This window comes from Peromyscus maniculatus, chromosome 1, assembly GCF_049852395.1.
Source record: "Peromyscus maniculatus bairdii isolate BWxNUB_F1_BW_parent chromosome 1, HU_Pman_BW_mat_3.1, whole genome shotgun sequence".
Lineage (NCBI taxonomy): Eukaryota > Metazoa > Chordata > Mammalia > Rodentia > Cricetidae > Peromyscus > Peromyscus maniculatus.
Window position 1 is genome coordinate 119,985,009 of NC_134852.1, and position 17,542 is coordinate 120,002,550.

Genomic DNA, 17,542 nt, shown 5'->3' on the forward strand with positions numbered 1-17,542 from the left:
GGTGTTTTGCCTGCATGTATGTATGTGTGAGGGTGCCCTAGAGCTGGAGTTACAGACAGTTGTGAGCTGTCCTATGGGTGCTGGTAATTGAACGTCGGTCCTCTGGAAGTGCAGTCATGCTCTTTCTTAACCGATGAGCCATCTCTCCAGCCCTACTTTAAAAATGCTTTTGAAAATTCTAACCTTTCCCTCATCTCATTAGTGTTGGGATTTACAGGTTTGTCATGATTTGTTTGGCTGAAAGTTGATCTTTGTTTTCTTTTCTTCTAGAAGACTGTTTTTGAACCTTCTGGCAGTTGTTAAACATTTTTGGCCTGAGGAGTTTGATTATTTTGTACTCTTCTATGAAATGATGTATGATAGCCATATTTTCAGGGTTTGGGTGTTTTTTGTAGTTTTATTTGTTTAGATTTCAATTTTTCAAGACAGAATTTCTCTGTAATAGTTCTGTCTGTCCTGTAGTGCTAGAATTAAAGGTGTGCACTACCACCACCCAGCCTGTTTTTAGTCTTGAATGAATGAATTTCCCTAATTGTGGATAAGGGAAAGGAGGGGGAAACATTAACAAATTGAAGATATCCAGCCGAAACTGTCTTAGGAAGTCTTGTTCATGACAGTTAGCTGGAGATCCCAATTAAAAGAGTCAGGGACAGAGCACAGTGTTCTCACAGTGAGACTTGTAAGTCAAAGAACAAATATCAGAGATAGAATGAAATTGATGGCCAACAACACCAAGCAGAAACTGCCTTGAGTTGAGTTTGACACAGTCTTTCTTTGGTTTATCATTTTATTGCATTTAAAATACTTGTTTTGCATGTACATGTGTATATGAGTGTGCATTTCATTGGATGCGTGTGGAAGCCAGAGGACAACTTGCCAGAATCCAGTGAGTTCCAGGTTATAATTCAGGTTTGGTGGCAAGTCTTTCCCCAGAGCCATGTCATTATACCATTTATTATTTTAAATGCCTTGGAAATAAATGTAGTTCTCCACAAGTTCTAAAATGTCTTTTTTAAAGGAGTATGTTTTTTTATTTTGTGGCGATGTATAGGCATGTGTTTTTATTAGCTTGTAATGGATGTGTTTTTATTAGCTTGTAATGGTTAAAATTTATCTGAATTTTGTTTTTGATTGTGCTTTTTCTTTTTTTAAAGGTTTTATTGAAAGTGTTATATCAGTACAAGGAGAAACAATATATGGCTCCTCGAGTTTTACAGCAGACATTAAATTATATTAATCAAGGGGTTTCCCATGCTCTTACTTGGAAGAACCTGAAGCCTCATATACAAGTAATAATTTTCTCTCGGGATGGCTTTTTTGTTTTATTGATTGATTGGTGTTTTTTTTTTTTTTCTTTTGTTTTGTTTTGTTTTTGTTAGCAGTTGTAATAAAATACATTAATTGCAATAAAGGTTGAATAATTTTTGGGTTTTGAAACTTAGTCTAGTTCTGGTGATTGTTTGGATAGTGCAGCAGAAAAAGAAGAGAACACTTTGATAAAGTAATGAGAGGTATTTTATGAATATCCAGCTACATTTTAGTCTAAAACCCAAACTTCCAGCTAATATTTAAGCTCTAACCATTAGATTGTAAGTAATATTTTTGTTTTGTGATTTGAACTGAGCAAGGGCCAATTTTCATCATGTTGTTATTTTGATAATTTATTAACTTCCAGAGTTCTAGAATTTGCTTGTCTTTACTTCCCTTGTTTCTTCATGTTTTAGGGTGCTAGAGATTGAGCCTAGGCCCTGTAGTGCTGGTCAGGCTCTGCACAGCTGTTCTACCTATGTATACATGTGTCTTAGTATGTAATCGTTATAAGTGGATATACAGCTTGGATGTTGGTGTAAAATGTATTAAATAAATTAATGGTGTTTGCTATCATTTTATATTCATTTTGTTTTGCTACTTAAAGGAGATTGGACAGGTTAAAATTGAAAGCTGAAGACTGTTACTTTCTTAACTTTTAAATTGCAGGGCATTATCCAAGATGTTATTTTTCCATTGATGTGCTATACAGATGCTGATGAGGAACTCTGGCAAGAAGACCCTTACGAATATATACGCATGAAGTTTGGTAAGAAAGTTTACCTTACTTTCTGGGTATGGTGGTGCAGGCCTGTCATCCTAAAACTAGGAAGGAAAATGGAAGGTTATCCTGAGCTGCATGAAAATTCTGAGGCAGCTTCAACTATGTAAGACAGTATCTCAAAAATAAAACAAGGTCAACAAAGATGGGTAAGGTGCTTGCTGCCAAGCCTTATGACCTCAGAACTCACATAGGAGATTGTCCTCTTGAGACCACAACATACCTACCTCCCCATCTACTCACACATAAATAAGTGAATATAATCAAATTTTTTTTAAATAAAAATTTTTACATTTAGAAAAAAAATATTTAAGATTATAGAGGTTGTGTGCAGCCAGCCTAAGCTTCATAAAGTATATAATTTATGTCTTGTGTGTCCTTTTAGGCCTATTCATTCATTATAGCACCATTATAGGTTTTGTTTGATTGGGTGTGGTTTTTGAGACAAGGGTTTCTCTGTATAATGCCTTATCATCCTGGAACTGTAGGTAGTCCAGGCTGGCTTCCAGCTCATCTGCCTTTGCCTCCTTAGTGCTGGGATTAAAAGGCATATGCCACCCTTGTGTGGCTAACTTTAACTCAAGATTCTCCTGTGTCAGCCTCTTCAGTGCTGGAATTACAAGTTTGCATCACCACAACGGACTCAAAGACTTTGTTTTTTACAGAACATAATTTGTAAATTAGGAATATGAAATATTTTCCAAAGGAAATTAGTAAACCAGGCACCATATTCCATGTCTATAATCCTTTTATTTGGAAGTTAGAGGCAGGAGGATAAGGAGTTCAAGGCCAACCTGGGATAGTAATTACATTATTGCAAAACAAAGCAAAAACTATCATTTTCTCTAAATTTTCATTTTACATTTATTCTCTAGATGTGTTTGAAGACTTCATTTCTCCTACTACCGCTGCCCAGACACTTTTGTTTACAGCCTGTAGTAAAAGGAAAGAGGTGAGTTATCACATAGATAACATTTGCTTTATTATTTTAAATTTCTTCAAATATGCTCTTTTTTCAGTGTTAATCGTGTGTTCTTCAAGAACTGTATTTCTTGTCTCTTCAGGTACTGCAAAAGACTATGGGATTTTGCTACCAGATTCTTACTGAACCAAATGCTGATCCTCGTAAAAAAGATGGAGCCTTACATATGATTGGCTCTTTAGCTGAAATACTTCTAAAGGTATTCCTTCGTGTGAGAGAGCATGTGTAGTTAATAAATATTTTTAATTATATATATTGCATGTAATGTGTGTAACACATGTGTGCAGTACCTACCTGCAGAGGTCAGAAGACATTGTTAGATAACTTGAAGCTAGAGTTACAGGTTGTTGTGAACGGCTGATGTGGGTTATGAGAAGTGAACTCTGATTATCTGGAAGAGCAGTGAATGCTTTTAACTGCTGAGCCATCTTGCCAGCCCCTAAATTAATAGCTTGGTTGTTGTTTTGTTTTGTTTTGTTTTTTGTTTTTCCCTGAGGTGTGATATGTATACCATGTAGTTCCTCTATTTAAAGTATATAACTACAGCTGGTAAGCCACCAAACCTGACTTGAGTTTAATTCTCGGGTCTCACATAGTAGGAGAGAATTACTGCAAGTTGTCCTCTGATGTCCACATAGCACTGTGGCAAACACACACAGACAATAAATAAGAAATATAATAGAAAATTCTAAGAGAGTGTAACTGAGTGGTTATTAATGTATTCACAGTACTGCATCCATCTCATTTCAAGACATTTTCATCACCACAAAATTGAAATCCTGTCTTGCTTTTAATCACAGCACTTGGGAAACAGAGGCAGGCAGAAGTTTGTGAGTTGAAGACCAGCCTAGTCTACAAAGCAAAGTCTACAAAGTTCTAAGACCCTGTTAAAAAAAAGTAAACAATAAAACGAAAAGAAAAAAAGACTGTCTCTAAAATAGAAGTCTCCCCCTATTTCATGCCAAACCTCCCAGTCCTGCACTTACCTTTATCTATGAATTTATTTTGGACCTTTCACACAAACTGAGGGTTGCATGTCCTTTTTGACTGTCTTTGGATTTAGTGTAATGTTTTAAAGGTTTCTCATCTAGCACGTGGCTATGCTTATTCCTCAGTACCAAATACTGAACTGAATTGTTAATACTGCATTTGTTCATGTTTCAGCTGATATATATGATCTATGTTTCTTCTTCTATTCTGAACCCTGCTGCTAAGAACATTCTTTTACAAGTTTGTGTAGGGTGTATATTTTCATTTTGCATATATCTCAGAACCTAAATTGCTCATGTTTGGAAAACCAAAAACGATACACAAAATGTCTGTAACATTTTAACGTCAGTAGCATATGACAGCTTCATGAGATTAAACGGATTAGAATAAATGTCTCTTTATTAGTCCCTTTTAACATTATCATGTTTATTTGCAACTTGACAATTTGTGTTTAGACAACTTTTTAGAAATTTTTTTTTATATTCACAGAAAAAGATCTACAAAGATCAAATGGAATACATGTTGCAGAATCATGTATTTCCTCTCTTCAGCAGTGAGCTAGGCTACATGAGAGCAAGAGTAAGTTTTAAAATTGTATTATTCCATTTATTTATTTAAATGTCCTTTAAGGAATGACTGAAAATGTTTGGCTTGAAAATGTGTGTCTTTGTTAAGACTTCTTTTTCTGTACGTCTTCATCTGGCTGCTGTAGTACTGTGTGCATAGTTGTCATCTATGTCTGGTAGCAGTATCTGTTTGTGTTTTGCATTCAGATCTTGCTATCCACACAAAGAATGTGCAGCCAAAGAGTAATATGGGATCATAGTACTGGTCTAGTGTTATGTGTTTGAACACATCTCCCACTGGCCAGCCTCCAAATTCTCAGACAAAACTCTGGGAAGAGCTTATCTTTGGGAAATCTATTACAAGCTGCTTATAGGCACATACATACAACTCTTCCCTCTGTATTTAAAGGCTTGCTGGGTACTTCACTATTTTTGTGAAGTGAAGTTCAAAAGTGATCAGAACCTCCAAACAGCTTTAGAGTTGACAAGAAGATGTCTGATTGATGATCGAGAAATGCCTGTGAAAGTGGAAGCTGCCATTGCCCTACAAGTGTTGATCAGCAATCAAGAAAAAGGTAAGTGCTTTGTATGTACAAATACCCTTATTTAACTGTAAGGCAGAATTCTAGGAACTAACTTAATATACTCCATGAAAGCACTTGGTGTTTTCTCTTTTTGTATCCAACTTATTGTTTACCTGTTTGTTAAGTTCCTCCCCTGCTCTATTACAGCTAAAGAATACATCACTCCATTTATCAGACCTGTAATGCAGGCTCTTCTTCATATTATAAGAGAAACAGAAAATGATGATCTTACAAATGTAATTCAGAAAATGATCTGCGAATATAGTGAAGAAGTTACTCCCATTGCTGTAGAAATGACACAGCATCTGGTATGTTCTTTGAACCTGTTACTATTACAAAGATGTTAATTTGACTTTTTGTATCCTCTCTGTAGTTTGTCACAGGTATCTTGCTTTCCCTAGCAGCAAATATTCCATGGAACTTACTGTGTAACCTGTTGTATAAACCTCTTGACAGATACGTAATTCATTTATTTTTCACGTGCTTCTAGTTGAAATGATTCCTCTGTTTATAGAGAATAATTGTGAAGTAGAAAAAGGTTGAGTAACTTGCCAGAGCTAAATGTAGTCTGTCTGGGATTCATCCTTGTATTGTCATAGTGTAGGCCCTTAGGTGTGTTAGGCTCATTATCTGTGGGGTTTCCTGAATACTCAGAACAGTTGGTATAGTTACAAAATGGAGAGGTGGTTCAGTGGTTAAAGCACTTCCAGCACCTCCATGTTGGCTCAGAACTGTGTGCAACTCCGGATCCACAGCATCCATGATGCCTCTTCTGGTCTGTGTGAGCAGGCACCAAACATGCAGGTTTTCCACAGACATACTTAAAAACAAAACACTCTAACATTAAATTATGTTTTTAGAAAGGCAAATCAGGAACCTGGCGATTTAATATACCTGAATTTAGGCATAGTCAAAGAAAGGTTCTATCCCTAAACTCTTGGGTTCATTCAGTCCTTTTGGCACTAATAATATTAATGATAAGCACACTCTCTACCTTGCATCATTACCCTAATAGTTGTCAGTCTGCAATTAATTCCCCCAAGTACTGTGGCAGGAAATTTGAGGCCTGCCTGGTACTCTGTGTGTCTGTGTCCTTACTCTTCCCCCATTCTTAAAACCAAAACATTGAATACATTTCATACTCTTGATTCTAGGCGATGACATTTAACCAAGTAATCCAGACTGGGCCAGATGAGGAAGGAAGTGATGACAAAGCAGTCACTGCTATGGGAATTCTAAATACAATAGACACCCTTCTGAGTGTGGTTGAAGATCACAAAGAGGTAAGAAGTAAATAGTACATAAAAATATAAAGACTCATGCTATGCGGTTATTATGGAATGTTATCAAGTCATTTTATCTGCTTTTATTTGATGACTTAATTACTTCTGGTTGTAAGGTTGAGATTGGTACCTTACAAATGTTAAGTTTTAGAGTACACACACAGTGATTTGGAAGTAGCTTCTGTTTGCTTTACCATTTTTTTTGTAGCTCATAACTTTTCTTAGATCCAGCACATGGTGATTTTGAAAACATGGTACTAATTTCACTTGGAGGTTAGTTTTGGACTGATGAGATTATTCACCAGGGAGAGGTCCTTTTCTCCAAGCCTGATGACCTGAGTTCAGTCCCTGGACACAGCATTTGCACACAAATGAATGCATGAATGTATGTATGATTAAACAAATAGGTGTAAAACATTTACCATGATACTGAATACACATACTTCTGAAATTATCATTATCTTCATCCTTTTTGCCTATTATCTTTTCAAAATGTAAGGGGAATATAATCATGAATATTAAAAGCTTTAATTATTTAGATCATAAAAAACAAGAGAAAAAAACTGGACTCACCTAAATTCGTAGTATTTTAACATTTTCACCAGAGTTTCTTTCCCATAAGAACTCAATTTTAATTTTTAATCCCCCCCCCATGCTGGGATCAAGGCAGAGCTTCTTATATGCTAAGAGGTAGTTCTACCATTCAGCTATACCCCCAGCACAGACAGTTTCACATAGATGAAATTGAATCCCTCAGAGATTATGTTCTCTTCTTTTTGTTTGATATTTTTGAGATAAGGTCTTTCTTTTTGGGTGCACCCCCACAAAGGCTTTGAAATCATTGTACATAGCCTGTTCTGTTTTATATGTTCATTCTGTCCTCTTAACTTTAGCCTCATGACTACCACAATGGTTGGCTAGAGATAATTTCAACCCTGCTTCTTTCCCCACAATCACTGTCATGAATTTGGCATCAGTGATTGTACTGTGGATATGGCAGAGGGGGATAAACAAAGGCCTCGAACTCACGGAGATTCACCTGCCTCTGCCTCCCAAGTGCTGGGATTAAAGGCATGCGCCACCACTGCCTGGCTCAACCAGGCAGTTTGTTTTGTCTGGACTGAGTTTATGTATGTAATACACATGCTCAAAATACATTGCTTTCTTTTTATAGTTTTGTGATATATATACTTTTTATATATATTTGTGATAGTATTTTCCCCATTATGTTATTTTTGTTAATAAGCAAGTGGTTCCTTATTTTTCTCATTGTAATGATTTTCCATTAAATGTCAGTATAAGATTTTATAATTTTATATGTTGTTTCAGAACAGATTTAAAGTACTTTCTTAATAAAAATGTGACATTTTATAATTTTTATTTTTTTAACTTTTAGATAACCCAGCAGCTTGAAGGAATCTGCTTACAAGTAATTGGGACCGTTTTACAACAGCATGTCTTAGGTATTATACCTGATTTTACTATTTTTATATCATTTAAGGTGAATAAGCATTTCTTGACAACTTGATATTCTCTTCTAGAATTCTATGAGGAGATCTTCTCTTTGGCACATAGTCTGACATGTCAACAAGTGTCTCCACAGATGTGGCAGTTACTGCCCCTTGTATTTGAAGTATTTCAGCAAGATGGCTTTGATTACTTTACAGGTAAAGTCAAATCACCATGAAAATATGTATTGTTACTTAACCCCCATTGTGATTACCACATAGCTTATAATTGAACACTGTACATTTTCCTGCTTCAACTGCTATATTGGTTAATCAGTAACAATGCCCAAGGATGACATATAGGTATTAATGTCTGTTGTATCATTATTGTTAATGTTTACTTTTAACACCACACATGCACACACATGCATAATAATATTCTATATAAATGAGTGTATGTGTATGTATTTTTTGTTTAATACAAAGGAATTCTTTTTAAAGTGATAGAGACAGAATAGTGTTAGATTTGCCCTTTGGTGAGGAAACTTTTTTTCAGAAATAAATGAAGTATTTTTATTATAAATATGAGTAAGCTCATAGTGGTGGCACTCAGAGGCAGGTAGGTAGGGGTTCAAAGTCATCCTTGGCTATCTACCTAGTTTGAGGTGAGCCTGAGCTATAGGAGACTCTGCCTTTTAAATCATTGTATATAACCTGTACCAGTTTTATGTATTCTTTGCATCATCTTATCTTAGCCTTGTGACTACCATCATGCTTTGCTACAGATAATTTCAACCCTGCTTCTTTCTCCACAATCACTGTCATGAATTTGTACTGTGGGTATGGCAGAGAGGGAAAAACAAAGGTAAAGGATGTACAAATTGATTTTTTTTTTTTTTTAATTTTAACTATAGACATGATGCCTCTTCTGCATAACTATGTAACAGTTGATACAGACACGCTTCTATCTGATACCAAGTATCTTGAGATGATATACAGTATGTGTAAAAAGGTAGGCCCTTTTCTAATAGCAGATATCAGAAGGTTGTTGCAACAAAATGGTATAAATAATACATGCTCCTAGATTGTGCTGAACACAGAACATATTGATCAGACAAAGATTTTAAAAGTTACAAAATTATTTCTTAGAAGGGCATGATTACTCACAGTTGTGGGTTGAAGCATGGGATTGACAGTTCAAGGTTATCATGTGGTACATAGCAAGTCTGAGGCTCTTACCAAAAATTGGAATGAAATGTTGGGTTTTAGGAAATTAATAGAACACTTGCCTAGCATGTGGAAGATTCTGGATAAATAGACAAAATATTTTAAACTTGAGGATTTTTTTTAAAGATCGGACTTTAGAGATGTTTACAAAAAGGAATGCTTGGAGATTGCAGGTCTTTAGCTGAGTATGGTGGCATACCCCTTTAATTCCAGCACAGTGAGTTAGAGGCTACCCTGGCGTATAGAGCAAATTCCAGACTAGTCAGAATTACATGCCATTTGCTTTGAGTGTGTGTGTTGGTGTTGGTGTCAGACCATTCTAAAAGCTTTCATCCTCCTGTCTCAGCCTCTCTAGGACTTTGATTACAGGCATGTGCTACCACACTTGAGGTGGTGGGTTTTTTTTTGTTTGTTTGTTGTTTTTGTGTTTTCTTTTGTTTTGAGACAAGGTTTTTCTGTGTAGCTTTGCGCCTTTCCTGGAACTCACAGAGATCTGCCTGGCTCTGCCTCCTGAGTGCTGGGATTAAAGGCGTGTAGCACCACTGCCTGCATTTTCTAGTTTTTAACTTCTGTGAGAGAACTTAATGTTTGTTAATATACTAGAGTCCAGAATAAAAATTCTTGACATGTGCTTTTGTCTTACAAACTAGGGTGACAGAAGGGTAGGCTGTGACACACAAATAGCATCTCTCTGTTTTCTGGTGAACATAGCAGTTATTCATCTAAATACGTAGAGGGAAATTATTTCCCTGATTTAAACAGTTCACAAAGCCTTTGCAATTTGTATTGTGTCGATCAGGTTCTTACTGGAGTTGCAGGAGAAGATGCAGAATGTCATGCAGCAAAATTGTTAGAGGTCATCATTCTACAGTGCAAAGGGCGTGGGATCGATCAGGTGAGTGTTGCTGATTTTCTGTTTTAGACTTTAGAGTGTTTCTGTTTTAGACTTTAGAGTGTTGGTCTTTTTGTTTTTTTTGTTTTTCGAGACAGGGTTTCACAGTGTAGCTTTGTGCCTTGCCTGGATCTTGCTCTGTAGACCAGGCTGGCCTCGAACTCACAAAGATCCGCCTGGCTCTGCCTCCCGAGTGCTGGGATTAAAGGCGTGTGCCACCACTGCCCGGCTACAGTGTTGGTCTTTAAAATTAGATTTCACATGAAAACGCTGTAACAGTTAAATACTAGTCATCTTTAGATGTCCTCTTTAGGGTCAGAGGTTCAGTTAAAGTGATGAATAAGTTAATATAGTAAGCTACTTAAGATGCTGTTACAATCTTGTAATCTCTCTTTACAGTGTATTCCATTATTCGTGGAGGCGGCTTTAGAAAGACTGACGAGAGAGGTTAAGACAAGTGAACTCCGAACAATGTGCCTGCAAGTTGCAATTGCAGCCTTGTATTATAATCCACACCTACTACTTAATACCTTAGAAAATCTTCGCTTCCCTAATAATGTTGAACCAGTTACAAATCATTTTATCACACAATGGCTTAATGACGTTGACTGTTTCCTGGGGTAAGTGATAATAAATTGTAACTTTATGAGGGACTCTGCTTTATATTATGACTGAAGTGTAAGTCTCATTTTTATTTACGATTTTAGGCTTCATGACAGGAAGATGTGTGTTCTGGGCTTGTGTGCCCTTATTGATATGGAACAGATACCACAGGTTTTAAATCAGGTTTCAGGACAGATTTTGCCAGCATTTATCCTTTTATTTAATGGATTAAAAAGAGCCTATGCCTGCCATGCAGAACATGAGAATGACAGTGACGACGACGATGAGGCTGAAGATGAGGATGAAACTGGTAAGGAATTTGTGCTTAGAATCATCATAGAATTCTTTATCATAAGATCATAGCCAAATGCTCCCAGATTCATTTATAGAAAAGCCAGGTATAGGCCAATACCTCCTGATATCCCAGTGCCTGGTAGACTACAACAGTTCTCATGTTCTCACATTTATGGCCAGCCTTAGCTAAATAGACCATATTTTTTCAAGGAGTTAAACTTGAAAGGCCATAAGTGCCAAATAGTATTAAAGGTGTTGAGTTTAGGAAAATGAGTTAAGAATGTAGCTCAGTTGCTAGAGTGCTTGCATAACATGCACAAAGCCTGAATTCCATTCCAGCACCTTATAAACCCACCACTCTGAATGTAGAGGTAGAAAGATCAGATCCAGTGCTCTCTCCTGGCATCCTCAGGTGGTCCACATACATGGTATACTTACACATATGAAAGCAAAACACTTATACTTATAGAAGAAATTTTCCTTTTTTTTTTTTTTTCCTGACACAGGATTTTTCTGTAGATTTGAACTCTGTCCAGGAACTAGCTCTGTAGCCCAGGCTGCCTCAAACTCACAGAGATCACCTGCCTCTGCCTCCCGAGTCCTGGGATTTGGCATGTGCCACCACTGCCCAACCAAAATAAAAGAAAGAAATTTTTTAGATAAAAAGATTAGAATTAAGGTAGATATTGGCTTCAACACTTATAAGATACTGTAGGCTATTAATGGAAATTGAATTTGACACCTGTAATCTCAGTGCACTGATCAGCATACTAACCAAAAGTGGCTATATCTGTAGAAATCATGCCATCACCATAAAAATCACCTCAAGTTCTTTGCCCCTGGATTTTTGAGACATATTCTTTCTATAGAGCCCTGTCCTGGAACTCACTATGTAGATCAGACTGTCTTGAATTCATGGAAATCCACTTGCCTCTGTCCTCCCAAGTACTGGGGTTAAAGGCGTGTACCACCGTGTCTGGCTCACAACCAGTTTCTATGATTTATTTTATGCACACTGGTGTTTTGTTTGCATGTATGTCTGTATGAGGATGTCGAATCCCTGTAATTGGAGTTACAGACAGTTCTGGGCTACCATTTGGGTGCTGTGAATGGAATTTGTGTCCTATGTAAGAGGCCAGTGCTCTTAACCACTAAACCATCTCTCCAGCCCCTCAAAACCAGTTATTAAAAGACAAAACAAAGTTCAGCCTCCTTGAAAAGAAGGAGAAAGGGTGGGGGTTTGTTTGCCTGAAGCTTTCTAGATTGTTTGATTGGGTAAGTAGTATTTTATTTCTGTGAAATAAAAGAGCTCTGGAAGTTTACTATTGGTTCACTAGTCTCTGTTGCCGCCCCTGCCCCCCTCGCCCCTCTTTGTCTTGTTTTTAGTGTAATTTGTCTTAGAGACAAGGTTTTACTCTGTACCCTGTTTTGGCCTGGAACTCAGCTTTTTTTTATTCCCCAATGTTGGGATTACTTGACCAGGATTGGCCTTAGCAGGCCTTTTTAACATGGATTATAACAGAAAAACAGATTATATATCACATGGGGACAGTGATTCTTGTCTATCACCTTGAGGAGATCAGGCAGTTTTCCTTCCTTTTGTCACTTGTATTTGGATCATAGATGGATCCAGGTGTTGCGACACACATGCAGTCTCAGCAGTTAAATGGAGCATGATACCATGAGTCCCTCTCCAGGCTGAGTTTGTGGAGGGGCCCTATCTTAAACAAAAGTTTTATTATGTTATGGTCAGTTGAGTCTTAGTTGGGTTTCATAGACACCTAAGAGTGTTGAAGTAATTGTCACTTTGCTGAGTAACAGAATGTTTCATTGTCATAAATACCTGACTTGGCAGAAGAACTGGGGAGTGATGAAGACGATATTGATGATGATGGGCAGGAATATTTGGAGATTCTGGCTAAGCAAGCAGGTGAAGATGGAGATGATGAAGATTGGGAAGAAGATGATGCTGAGGAAACAGCTTTGGAAGGCTATTCCACAATCATCGATGATGAAGACAACCCTGTTGATGAGTATCAGATCTTTAAAGCTATATTTCAAAGTAAGCCAACTTCTTAAATGAACCATTTAATTGAATAGATCTGTTCTTTTGGTGTCTACGCCTTAGATAAGAGATTCACTTGGCAAAGCAGTAGAAAATATTTGCTTCCTTTGAGTTTTGGAGATGGGAATTTACTATGCAGACCAGGCTGCCTATAATATGTACCACCGTGCCTCTCATTTGTACTACCATGTCTGGCTTCTGCCTGTTTTCTATTACTTACATTTAATTTGTAATTTGAAAGATGTACATTATCAGAAAATTTCATGAATTATACAGTTAAAACCTTTTTGTTTTGTTCTTTCTGTTTTTTGAGACTAAGTTTCTCTATAGCCCTGGCCATTCTGGAACTAGTTTAATCTTTTGTTGGAATTAGGCTAGCTTTATTTCTGAAGTCTGTCAAGTTTTTTATTTATTAAAAAGTTGGTTATTGATTAAAAAGTGATGAGACTTAAATCTTTTTTTGGGAGGGTTGACAAGGTTTCTCTGTCTTGGAACTCAAATTGGTTATTATCATATCTAATGTTCTTCCCCTCACCCTCTTTTCCTCCATATACAGCTATTCAAAATCGTAATCCTGTATGGTATCAGGCCTTGACTCATGGTCTTAATGAAGAACAAAGAAAACAATTACAGGACATAGCAACTCTGGCTGATCAAAGAAGAGCAGCCCATGGTATGTTAGTAAACCATAACTCTTCTCTGATGCAATTAATGACTTCATACAGCTTTATAATCGAGGGACTTAATTTACAATTGAAGGCATTTAACATTCTGTAAAGGTATGTGGGCTGGAGGTATACACACTGAATTGTCTTTAAGTATAACTTTAGATTACACTCAGTGTGTAGTACCTTAATAAAATTGCTTAAATTCAGATTAATGTAACAAATTCTGTTGAAGATATAAAATTGAGTTATTAAAGATCATAGATATTTTATTTTTAAACATTTCTGTATACATTTTAAAATTCAACTATGTATGATACATAGCCTAACCATTTTCTGTAAGTGTTAATATCCAATCAACCATCTGAGTAGTCATAGTATAAATTGAGCATAGCATTCTGGTGTATTTTATATTTGGGATTTAATTGCATTTCACCAATTAGATATATTTGTTCCCTTTTAAGATGAATACTTAATTATTTATTTGCATAATGTAAAGTGTAGGGACTTTTTTCTTTACCAGTAAGTCAAAATTGGCTAAGATCTCTAGTACATATGTCTATTAAAGCAGTAAGATGATCAGATGACCATTAATGTTTCACCTCCTTGTTTTCTAGAATCCAAAATGATTGAGAAACATGGAGGATACAAATTTAGCGCTCCAGTTGTGCCAAGTTCTTTCAATTTTGGGGGCCCGGCACCAGGGATGAATTGAGCTTCTACTTTCTTTCCTGCTGTGTGAGTGTAGTGAAGAGCTTGTGTTCCTCCTAGTAGTGGTTCCAGAACCGGTTCATGTTATCTACTAACTGATCAATAGATGGACAGAAACCCCAGGAGGTGGGAGCTGATCATGTAACCTGGCACTGGACGAGAAACTAGAGGGATCTGGGGAGGGGTTAACTTGGGGGGCTATTTTCTTTATTTTTTGAAGAAAGTAAGATCCTGACTCTGAAGCTTCAAGAGACACTGTGGAAATCTGAAATGAGGGGATGTCATGAAGGCAGCTTTTCTTTTTCTGAGGAAAAAAATAGGCATGGGCTACAGGACTATTTAAAATGTCTCATTTACAGTATATAAAGTTCAAAGGTAGATGTAATTCTTACACCTCTAAGTATTTGTCCGATTTCTGTCTCTTCCTTACCATTGGGTATCCTTTATATGTAAATAAGATAAGGTAATCAGATAACCTTATTCTATCATTTTCATTCATCAGATTGTTCCTATGTAGATTGGACATTTATTGTAGCACTACATAACTGATTTTAAAATCTGTAAATGAATTAGCACTTTCATATTGAAACAAGCCTGCTAGCCTATGTATAAAAGCAAAACTGTTTGCTGTTTATAAAAAGGGATGTAATGGGGTGGGGGGGGGCAGGGGTAATTTCAGGTTAATTATTAATTTAAAAATGAACTAGCAATTTTGTATCTGGTGACTTTGTGGTGCACTCACCTCTGGTAGTGACTTGAATTCGGTATGTAAAAAGGGGTTAGTGATGTTTCATTGCTGCTAAAAATGGCAACTCCCTCTGTGTCCTTTTTTGTTCCTTAAAGCTCTCAGTGTACAAGTGGACATTTGGATACAAGACCTTATGTAACAAACAAAGGTGATATCTGAAGCATGTAAATTGGATATAAAAATTCTACTCTTAAAGAGTTGATCTAGAGTATGGCTAAACATCTATATATGCAATATATTAAAAGAACTTAATTCGGCAATTATGTCTTGATCTGATTGCAATTTATTCCTAATTAATCCCTATCCCCAGTGACCTGTTTTTATCCTGTACCAGAAAGAGTGCAAAATGTACTTCAGATTATTATCTGCCCGTCCCTCTTTCCTCCTCTCTTCTACCCATCTTGATTATGGTATCTCTATTCTAACTGTAGACTGAAGGCACATGGTTCCCTCTAAAAACCACTATTGATACCACTGCAGAAACAAGCCAGCGACAACAGGGTGGCGAGGTGGGCTTCTCCCCTCTCTTCCTAAATGCATGTTCAAAGATACTCCCTTATTGATCTTAAACATCTGTCAGATGAGTCATACATTGGATTATTTTTTATATACATGTATACACAATATTTCAAATTGAAAGCAACATCTCAGTGGATTCAAACTACATACTGTTGTCTAAAACAAAATTTATAAACTGTACAAATGAAATGCACATATTGATATTTAAAATGCATAATTAAGAAAACCCTTTGGTGTTGTGTTTTTCTTGTATACCAATACTCAAGCCACTGATGTTAGCACTGTTTGGTTTTCTATTTTAACTCTGAAGGAGTGGATGTATTTCTGAATTTAATACTAAAATATTGGCCAAAAGAAAACGATGTCTAAATGTGTGGGTACAAACTGTTAATCAAGTGTGCTAATACTACCATCTCATATTTGGGCACCAAGTGTATACCCTAGGTTGCTTAAGGGATTGTCACTGTTCTACAAAATCAATAAAGTAAAAATGAAGTAGTTATATATATATACATATATATAAATGCAACATTGTGTACAGAGGGGAGATACTGATTATTATTAACATTATGGTCTTCCTTTATGTTTTTGTACCCTAATATCTACTCTGCTTTTTAAATTTTCAGACTTCACTTATCTTTGAATTGATCCAGTTTTCACATTGTTACCAGAAAACCATATCTAATAAAGGTTTTAGTTAGTCCCATACACAGAATGAAAATTCTCATTTGGTGAAGTTCTTGTTTCAAGAAACTGTACTGGCCCGTCTTTAAAAACATTTATTGTTGAGCCAGCATTCTGGAAGCAGAGACCAGCAGATCTTTTTACTAGGACAGCCAAGGCTACACAGAAAAACCCTGTCTCAAGACCAAAAAAACTTACTGTCTCTTATGTGATATAATCTAATCACCATTTATAGATATTTTATTTAATGTTAGAATTTATATTTAAATAGTGTTCAAGTGGTGTTTTTAATGCATCAGACATATCTAAATTTTCATTTTTTTTCCGTTACACTTAACCTCAAATTTTAAGTTTCTAGAAGATGACAGTGAACCTTTCTTCTGTGCCCCCTCCCTCCCCCCCCACCCAAAATCATAAAAAATATGGGTGGGTTTTTTTTGTGTTTGAGACAGGGTCTCTATGTAACCCTTGCTTCCTGGAACTTATTGTGTAGACCAGGCTAGCTTTAAACTCTGTACCTCCCTAGTAGGGTATTAAAGGCCTGTTTCCATGTCCTACAGAAGTAAATTTCTCTTTTATGTGTTTGGGTGTTTTTCTTCCAAGTGCATGAAGTCAGTGCCCAAAGAGGCGAGAAGAGGGCGTCAGATACCCTAGAACTGGAGTTAATAACATGCTTGTGAGCCACCATGGAGGTTCTGAGAATTGAACCTGGGTACGCTGGAATTACCAGCCAGTGTACTTAACCTGAGACATCTCTTCAGAGACCTAGTTCTTGTAATTTGTGTATAGACTTTTCCCACTTAATTTTGATGCTGCTTTTACTTTTGTTCATAGTACTGCTATTCTATTAATTTATGAATATGAGTTATTGCCTGATAGATAGTCTTACCTCTGAAAGAGACCATAGTATAGCAAGGGCAACCAACACACTACCAGAGTCAGCTGGGGCTGGAATTAGGGATGGTTGTGAGCCCCCCTTGGGAGTGGGAGAACCTAGGCACTCTGCAAGAATAGGTGTTAACTGCTGAGGCAGCCGTCTAGCCCTGGGGCTTGGAACTTTTTGAGATAAGATTATCACAGGATACACTGGCCTTTTTTTTTTTTTTAAACTCTTAACTCTTCTGTCTCAATGTAAGATTAGATATGTGCCACCACACCTAAGATTAGTTCTTTTAAGACTTTTTTTTTTTTT

At 36.6% G+C, this 17,542-nt stretch overlaps 1 protein-coding gene and 1 non-coding gene across 3 annotated transcripts in view; both read left to right on the forward strand.

The window, feature by feature from the left end:
• Window positions 1-15,892, forward strand: part of Ipo7 (importin 7) — a 43,128-nt gene extending 27,236 nt beyond the window's left edge. For both annotated transcript variants that reach the window (XM_006978579.4, XM_076563446.1), the window contains 17 exons: window positions 1,155-1,289; window positions 1,978-2,077; window positions 2,965-3,041; window positions 3,154-3,270; window positions 4,551-4,640; window positions 5,037-5,202; window positions 5,359-5,519; window positions 6,366-6,494; window positions 7,891-7,957; window positions 8,036-8,161; window positions 8,857-8,954; window positions 9,969-10,064; window positions 10,461-10,681; window positions 10,769-10,974; window positions 12,814-13,020; window positions 13,580-13,696; window positions 14,306-15,892. In XM_006978579.4, the coding sequence (XP_006978641.1) occupies window positions 1,155-1,289; window positions 1,978-2,077; window positions 2,965-3,041; window positions 3,154-3,270; window positions 4,551-4,640; window positions 5,037-5,202; window positions 5,359-5,519; window positions 6,366-6,494; window positions 7,891-7,957; window positions 8,036-8,161; window positions 8,857-8,954; window positions 9,969-10,064; window positions 10,461-10,681; window positions 10,769-10,974; window positions 12,814-13,020; window positions 13,580-13,696; window positions 14,306-14,403 (2,211 nt within the window). In that variant the 3' untranslated portion in view covers window positions 14,404-15,892. The remainder of the gene's footprint in view (window positions 1-1,154; window positions 1,290-1,977; window positions 2,078-2,964; window positions 3,042-3,153; window positions 3,271-4,550; window positions 4,641-5,036; window positions 5,203-5,358; window positions 5,520-6,365; window positions 6,495-7,890; window positions 7,958-8,035; window positions 8,162-8,856; window positions 8,955-9,968; window positions 10,065-10,460; window positions 10,682-10,768; window positions 10,975-12,813; window positions 13,021-13,579; window positions 13,697-14,305) is intronic.
• Window positions 4,770-4,953, forward strand: LOC121826997 (small nucleolar RNA SNORA23). The gene has a single exon (XR_006069146.1). It is a non-coding gene; the product is annotated as a small nucleolar RNA SNORA23 (small nucleolar RNA).
• Window positions 15,893-17,542: the final 1,650 nt, after the last annotated feature.